The sequence below is a fragment of the Plasmodium cynomolgi genome (assembly GCF_000321355.1).
Source record: "Plasmodium cynomolgi strain B DNA, scaffold: 0020, whole genome shotgun sequence".
Lineage (NCBI taxonomy): Eukaryota > Apicomplexa > Aconoidasida > Haemosporida > Plasmodiidae > Plasmodium > Plasmodium cynomolgi.
In genome coordinates this window covers 1-8820 of record NW_004192654.1, presented here as the reverse complement: position 1 = coordinate 8820, position 8820 = coordinate 1, and the positions used below count along the sequence as shown (strand labels likewise).

General features: G+C 34.4%; 2 protein-coding genes across 2 annotated transcripts; one reads left to right on the top strand and one right to left on the bottom strand.

The window, feature by feature from the left end:
• Positions 1-1503: 1503 nt before the first annotated feature.
• Positions 1504-2426, top strand: PCYB_001490 (hypothetical protein; the record flags this gene model as incomplete). Its single annotated transcript, XM_004227571.1, has 2 exons — positions 1504-1518; positions 1644-2426. The coding sequence occupies 2 exons, from the start codon at positions 1504-1506 to the stop codon at positions 2424-2426; spliced, it is 798 nt and encodes a 265-aa protein (XP_004227619.1).
• Positions 2427-7430: 5004 nt separating this feature from the next.
• PCYB_001480 (hypothetical protein) lies at positions 7431-7866 on the bottom strand (the record flags this gene model as incomplete). The annotated part of the gene is made up of 1 exon (XM_004227570.1): positions 7431-7866. A coding segment is annotated over one exon (436 nt), but the record flags the coding sequence as incomplete, so codon positions are not given.
• Between the last annotated feature and the right edge of the window lie 954 nt (positions 7867-8820).

The following is an 8820-nucleotide window of genomic DNA, read 5'->3' as shown; positions in this document are numbered from 1 at the left end:
TGTCATTATAATATGTTTCTAAAATTATAAGTATGATTATTGGTGGTAAAATATTACTGACAAAAAGAAATTTCAATTTTATTATAATTGAGAAATAAAAGAAATTAATTTACTTTATATTAAATTATCGTTCAATTTTTTTAGTTCGTTAATAGGGTTTCGCATAGATAAAAATATTTAGTGCACCATATACCCTGAACCACTGCCAATTTGGTGGTATGCTAAGCCGTACTCATCTTTCCTCCCCACTTTTGTGTTTCTTCCTCCCCATCAAATGTTAACAATTTTTTTTATGAAAAAATATGAGATACCGACCACTTCTTCTTGTTCCATCTCGAATCATTTGCTAATTCAGGTGGTGCATCCGCATTTGCCTACCCATCCCGCGTGTTTACTTGCTCTCTTTTTTTGGGGGGTGGGGGTAGGGACTCCCCTCCCCATGGGATTCATCTTATATAACCGTGGCGGAATTTTATACCAGGACCGCTTTTCTTTTCTGTTCATTGACTTTTTTTTTTAAAAACACTTAGCATTTTTTCTGCATAATAATTTTGTAATTCCACCCATTTGTGTTTCATTTTATTTTAAAATATTAACTTCTCAACTGAATGCATGGCGCTTAGCGGCGGAAGGATGGCCATCCCAGGCAGTGCACTATTTATTTATCTGCGCAGGGAAATGTTTTATTATTATTTTGCGCAGGCATATTATTACCTCTTATTAGTATGGAAAAATCGTGCAGCACATTTTTCCCCATGACATAAGCTTTCTCCGCTGCGAGCAACTCATAGCGAGGGGAAAACAGCCCTTTCAGCAAAGCGTAACATCGTGAAAAAAAAAAATAGTCCTACAGTGCATACATATTATTACATATGCATATAATACCTGCTTTGGGGGGATGCGCATTTGCTCGATGCAACAAAATCATAACACCCTAACTTCGAATGAAATCGAGAATTCGGCGCATTAGTAAGATGCTAGTTCTCCTGGAAAAAAAGTCAAGAAGCATTTTCGACGTAACCCTCCAGGCTCGGACCCACGAGCAAATATATAATAATACTTTGCTGCGAGTTTAATGCTTTAAATACTAATTTAAAAATTGCTGCCAAAAAAGGGGACCCAACTTTATTATTTTTTTTTTTTTTTCAATCAATTATAAATAATTTTTACTTTAGTACAAATCCGTAATTTTTTAATTCATTTAAAAATAAATAAATTTTATTTCATTAATATAAAAATACATATATACGTACATTTAAAAGCTTATTGAACTACGTTCCTGATAGTTACATTTTACATTAGGGGCAAATTATAAAATTAAATACCTTAATCTACTTTTAGAAAAGGAAAACATACTAACCAATATATCAAATCTAAATCCTAAACTATGAACCTAACCCCTGAACCACAAAACCTAAACCCTAAACCTATTTATTTTGCACCCGTGAACACATTTTAACATAAATTTATTACATATATTTAAATGTTCATAAAAAATCCAAAATGGCAACAGTTCAGGTGATTATTCCCCTTCTTAATATATAAGTACTATGAAGATAACACTTTGTGCGTGGTGGCATAAGAAAGTAACTTCGGATCATATAGAAATATATACTCACATATTCTGTCAATTCCACTTTTAGGGAGGAGATTCTCTGGAATTACCCTCAGGAAAAATATACGCTCAGCTTAACGCGGGATCGGGTTGCTCGAAAGAGAGTGGTTGGCAAAGTTACAGCGAACGGGTAAGGAAGGCAGTGGAAAGTACATTATATATATTTGGAATTGATAAGAATTTTGCCAGTGACATTGCAAAGAGCTGGTGTTACTTATGTACACAGAGTGGGGAGAACAGTTCACCCCACGACACGTATTGCTATTTCCTATATTATTGGATAGGTGGTAATGTAATGAAGAGGAAACAGAACCATCAAGAATTTAAAACGGTCATGAAAGCGATTTATAAGGCACTGAATGTAGGGGAGTCTATGTGTAAGTGTAGTACTGCACCATATGATATTTATAAAATCGTCTTCGATCAGAGTAAGGAGCTATTTGACTACTCCTATAATTATGGTACTATGGGAAAAATATCAGAAGGCTGGAGCGAACTTTGTGGGGAAAAATATAGAAGTTATCGGCAAAAAATTACTGATGTATATGGGAAGATACAGGGGTGCCGTGAAGATGATGATTCAGATTGTACGGAAATTGAAAAGAAGTATAAGGATTATTTTAAAGGCAAGGAGCTGAACTTGGAATGTAGCAAAGCAGGTGAACCACAATCTCCATCACTGCCGCAGACGAACGAAGATCAACCGGGAATAGTAACTACCCTAAATGTACATTCAGGTCCTGGACTAGCAGATATGCCAGGTCCAAAGCATGAAAAAGGTAAGTATAGAGTAGAACTATATCTTAAATGAAGTAACATTACTAAGTAAAAGTGGAGGGATAAGGAATTCCTATGCAGGGAGGAATTCCCATACAGGAGTGAATTCATAAATTCGTACCTAGAAAATTCCCTAACCATGGTACCTATGTCCCATCACCCTTAAGGGAAGAGGGAGGAGGCTGTAAGCTTCCGGTTTTAGGGTAGAGGAGAAGGAGGGAGGATGTAAAGGAAAAAGGAAGAGGAAGAAGGAGGGGAAAAGGGAGGAAGGGTGAATGAAAGAGTAGTTGGAAGTAGGTTTGAAGTAAGGGAGATTCGAAGACGAAAGGTTAAAGGAAGCAGGATGCAGGATTTCACACCTAAGGGTGTAGAATTAAGGGTGGAAGATGATAGGTGGATGGAAGGATGTTAGGGTGGAAGTAAGGTGGTAGGTGGATGGAAGGATGTAAGGACGGAAGTAAGGCTGTAGATGGATGGGAGGGTTGTTAGGTGTGTGTTACTGTGGAATGTTGTATGATCTAAGGGCTTCTAGGATTTAAGAACAACAATATGGCCTATTGTTTCATAACTTGGTGATGTACATACTCCTGGAGGGTACATCGTATAAAGGAATAAATTGAAAATAAAAAGATCGACAGAATAAAAAAGAAAACTAAGAAAAGAATAATGAGTGTGCGCATAAGTCATTTAAGTTACACTTTTCTAAATTGCACTTAATTTATCCTTTACTTTGATTTTTTAGGTACGGAAGGACATTCTGCCGACGCTGTATTGGATGGTGCTAATGGTGATCTACAACCATCTAATCTATCCTATTCGGATCCAATTACAAACCCAGACCAAGCAGGTAGTAGTGGTAGTTTTTCCGATGCCGATCTTGCTGATGGAGTTAGTGGTGGGGAAGGAAAAGTAGGGTTTGATGATGATGGTGTTCAAATGCTTGAAGCTCGTGGTAGTGCTGCGTCACCTGCCAAGTCTGGTACTTTTGTCGCAATAGGACTTATCGTTTTTCCTTTCTTATTATATAAGGTACAATTATAATGGCAATTACAACTACAATTACAATTGCAGATACACCATAAAAGTATATATAATAACATTCACCGCATATTTATTCTTTCCTATTTTGGACAGTAAATATTAAAGGGTAATATAAATATTACTACTGTTCCTTTCCCTTTTTTTCAGTTCACTCCTACATTTTCCATGGTAAAAAAATTATTTGGGTACGACAGCATCAGTAAAAGCATAGAAAAAGGGTCCATTATACCTGAACTGAACACCATTACAGACGACTCAACAGAATATTTAAGGTTAAACCTAACAAAAAGTGTACTAGATGACACTGCAAAAGAATATTCAATTCCATATATTAAATAGTTTTTTAGAGAATGAGAAAGTAATAAAAAGGAAGAACAGCAAAGGATGAATATGAGTTATCAAGGCATGTAACCTGGAAGGAATGTCCCTCAGGGAAGGCATAAATGCCAACGATCACTGTACATGTGTATATAATCATTGTTATATGTGTCTAATCATTGTTATATGTATGCATGCGCACCTAAAATAAAATAAACTCCTTCCTAAAAAAATTTATACGTAGTGTAGAATTTTGAGCCTAAAATTTTCGAACGCGAAAAATTTTACTTACCCTCCCTTTTAGTGCACAAAAAATCTAATATATTCCTTTTCTAATTGCTCTATTCACCATTATATCCAAATAAAAATGGCGAATGTTGAGCTCACATATATAATTTCATGCTCCTAATACGAACAGTTCACGCTATTATACCGTTAGGAAGTGAGACATATAATTGAAAAATATGCATTAGCTCTATGAAAGAACTAACAACTTTAGTATTATTTTTTAAATAATATATTATTTAATGAGAAAAATATGTATTCCGTTATTTTTGCATTATGACATTTTTTCATATGTATTCTTATACATTTAAATTTTTATTTAAATTAACTTATATATGTACACACTTATAATTAAATATTAAATCAAATGTGCAAACGAATTAATAAACATATCATATTAAGAAGCAAAAAAAAGTAATCGTACAGTATATACGTCCATATAAAGAACAGAAAACGTTCTGTTTCGACATCTTCGAAAATATTTTATACTAAAAAGGAAAGAAAAGGAAAAAAAAAAAGAAGTAAAAGAAAAAAAATGATATATTCTTCGGGAAAATTTTAATATTCAGCTTGATACTCTACCTCTGGCAATATCCCCAACCCACCATATATGATAGAAAGTGTTAAATTTTTAGAATTCGCATATTTATTATTACCTTTTATGCTTTCTGTTAAAAGTTCAGAAATATATTTTCCCCTCTTTTTAACATAATATTTTTGCATTGTAATGACCCTATGTATATTCTTTTATCTTTTATGTAACTGCATATGGTACAACCATGGGAAAAGTCAGAAAGGAGTAGTTCAACAACAGCCACATATGACACATCAGATAGGAGCATTATAGGGCTATTATATGATGAGAATGGTACAGGTATACACATACAAAGTCCATTTTCTAATAGAAATAATGAAGGGTCCTTTAGGAACACTATGCCAAATGGACAACACAAAGGGGCAGATTTCAAAATAAGTGTTAAAAATGTACCCTACGGAAGGAAGAATAAAACTGTAAAGGAAAAAATTTATAATAATTTGTAAAAAAGTATTCTATCGTAGAAATAAATATAAAAGTTTATTACTTCTCATACTAGTTATTTTAACCCTCTGTTTATTTATTCTATGTTTTGTAAGTTCAAATATAGGAAACTATTAATAATTATATTGCACAATTTATTCAAGCTGTGGAAGGTATTGATGATTCCTCATTCGTAAAGGGATTAACGACCTTGACGTGGTCCCTTGCGATTGTTACAATCATGGTACTGATTGTCATAAGTGCACTATTAGGATTTTATAATTGTAAAACAAGGAAGAAATATATCAAATCAAAATCGAAATTAAAAATATGAACTGCTTCCACAGGAATTAACAACCAATGTTAAGAGGCACAAGAAGGAAGGGTGTAATAGGGAATATAAAAAAATATTATAGCACTAATTTGACATTAAAACTGAAGTCCACAGTAATAATATGAAGGTTCCATAATTAGATAAGATCACTGAAGTGTGTGTTCCTCAGGGAACTACATAAATATATTGCTTAAGGACACATAGAGTTCATGTATGTTGCTCTCTATATTATATATATGTGAATAATGTGGTAATAAATTTTCTTCCCAATATTTCTACTATATTTGTTTAATTTTCACTTAATAATATGTTATTGTTAGAGTTAAATAAAAATATTGTAGAAAATTTTTTCTTCATCTTCTTCCTCCCTTTTTTTTCATTTAGAAGATGAAGTATATGGAATCAAATATTCTGTTGCAGCGTCATCTAGTACACTTTTTGTTAGGTTTGACCTTAAATATTCGGTTGAGTCGTCTGATATGGTATTCAGTTCAGGTAGAAGGGACCCTTTTTCTACGCGTTTCTTAATGTTGTCCTGCCCAAATAATTTTTTCACCATGGAAACTGTAGGAGTGAACTGAAAAAATAGGAAAAGGAGCAGCAGTAATATTTATATTACCCCTTAATTTAACATATACTGTTCAAAATAGGAAAGAATAAATACGTTGTGAATTCTATCATTTATACTTTTAAGGCGTATTTGTAATTGTAATAGTAATTGCCATTATAATTGTACCTTATATAATAAAAAAGGAAAAACGATAAGTCCTATTGCGACAAAAGTACCAGACTTGGCAGGAGACACAGCACTACCACGAGCTTCAATCGTGTGAATACCATCCACATCAGACATTCCACTTATTTCCCCCAAACTGACTTCAACAGTAGGATCGGCATCGGAAAAACTACCACTACTACCTGCTTGATCTGGGATTGGATATGGATCAGAATAAGATAGATTAGATGCTTGTAGATCACCATTAGAAACATACATTAAACCGTCGACAGAATGTCCTTGCGTACCTAAAAAATCAAAGTAAAAAATAAATTAAGTTTAATTAGAAACATTGTAACATAAATGACTTATGCGAATTCTCTTCTTTTTCTTTCTCTCATTTCTTTTCATTTCTTTTTTTCTGTCGTTCATTTTTAACTTCAATTTTTTCATTTGTTCAATGTACCCCCCAGATGCACATACACCCTAAATTATGAAACAACAGGCCATATTGTGTTTCCTAAAACATAGAAACACATAGAACATACACCCTTTCGCCATAACACACACCAAACACCCCTAAACTCATCCACCTAAATCCTTACTTCCACATTAATATCCTTCCATCCACCTACCGCTTTACTTCCATCCTAATATCCTTCAATCCTACTAACGCCATACTTCCACTCCAATATCCTTCCATCAACCTACCGCATTACCTCCATCCTAATATCGTTCCATCCACCTACCATCCTCTCACCCTAACAAACTCCCCACGCTAACACTATACCACCTTAGCAACCTTCCACCCAACTAACACACTTCCATCCTAACCCTCCTTCACCCCCTACACCCTTAGGTGTGAAATCTTGAACCCTCCTTCCTTTAACCTTTCCTCTTCCAACCTCCCTTACTTCAAACTTACTTCCACCTACTTTTCCATACACTCTCCCTCACTTTTCCCCTCCTTCTTCCTCTTCCTTTCTTTTTATTGTACTCTTCCTTTTTCCTTTACATCCTCCCCCCTTCTCCTCTACCCTAAAACCGGAAATTTACACCCTCCTCCCTTAAGGGTGATGGAACATATGTACCATGGCTAGGGAATTTTCTGGGTACGAATTTATGAATTCACTCCTGTATGGGAATTCCTTATTCCTCCACTTTTACTTAGTAAAGTTACTTCATTTAAGATATAGTTCTACTCTATACTTACCTCTTTCATGCGCTGGATCTGGTCCTGATTGTACACTTTCGAGAGTTTGTACTTCCGATTGAACTACTTCCGTCTGCGGCGGTAATTCAGATTCTGGTTCATCTTCTTCGATACATTCGAAGTTTAGCACCTTGCCATTAAAATAAGGCTTATACTTCCTTTCAATTTTCTTACATTCTGGATCATCACCTTCTTCACAGACCTCCTGTATCACCCTATATGCTTCAGTAATTTTTTTCAGATAATCTCTATATTTTCCCTCACAAAGTCTGCTCGAGCCATTTGACATTTTTCCCATATTATCATAATTATAGGAATAATCAAATAGCTCCTTACTATACTTGAAGTCGTCTTCATAAATATCATAGTGTACAGTACTACACTTACACATAGACCCCCTTATCGTCTTCAGTTCATTATAAATTATATTCATGATCGTTCTAAAATCAGGTCTGGTCTTTTTCATGTTCATTACATTACCACCTATCCAATAATATAGGAAATAGCAATACGTGTCGTCGGTTGGACTGTTCCCCCACTCTTTGCACATGCGTAACACAAGCCCTTTGCAATGTCTCTGGCCAAACTACTATTAATTCCAAATAAACTTAATGTACTGCCCACTTCATTCTTTACGTGTTCGCTGTAACTATGCCAACCACCCTTTTCCGAGCAATCCAATCTCGCGTTAAGCTGAGTGTATATTTCTTCTGAGGGTAAGTTCAGTGGAACTTCTTCCTAAAAGTGGAATTGGCAGAATATGTGAGTACATATTTCTATATGATCCTATGTTACTTTCTTATGCTACTACGCACAAAGTGTTATCTTCATAGTACTTATATAATATGAATGGAGAATAATCACCTTTGCTGTTACCATTTTGGATTTTTATGAACATTTAAGTATATGTAATAAATTTAAGTTAAAATGTGTTCACGGGTGCAAAATAAATGGGTTTAGGGTTTCAAGGTTTAGGTTTCAGGGGTTATGGTTCAGTGTTTTGGATATAGATTTTATATATTGGTTAGAAGGTTTCGCGCTTGTAAAAGTAGATTATGGTATTTAATTTTATATTTTACCCGGAATGTAATATGTATCTATCGGGAACGTAGGTCAATATGCGTTTAAATGTACGTATATATGTATTTTTTTATTAATGAAATAAAATTTATTTATATTTAAATGAAAAAAAAAATTGCGGATTTCTACTAACGTAAAAATTATTTATAATTAATTGAAAAAAAAAAAAATACTAAAGTTGTTCCCCTTTTTTTCGCGGCAATTTTTAAATGAGAATTGAGAGCATGAAGCTCGCAGGAATATATTAGTATATATTTGTATGTAGGTCCGAGCGTGGAGGGTTACGTCGAAAATGCTTCTTGACTTTTTTTCCAGGAGGACTAGCATCTTCGAGATGCGCCGCGTTCTCGGTTTCACTCGAAGGTAGGGTGTTATGATTTTGTTGCAGCGAGCAAATCCGTATCCCCCCCAAGCAGGTATTATA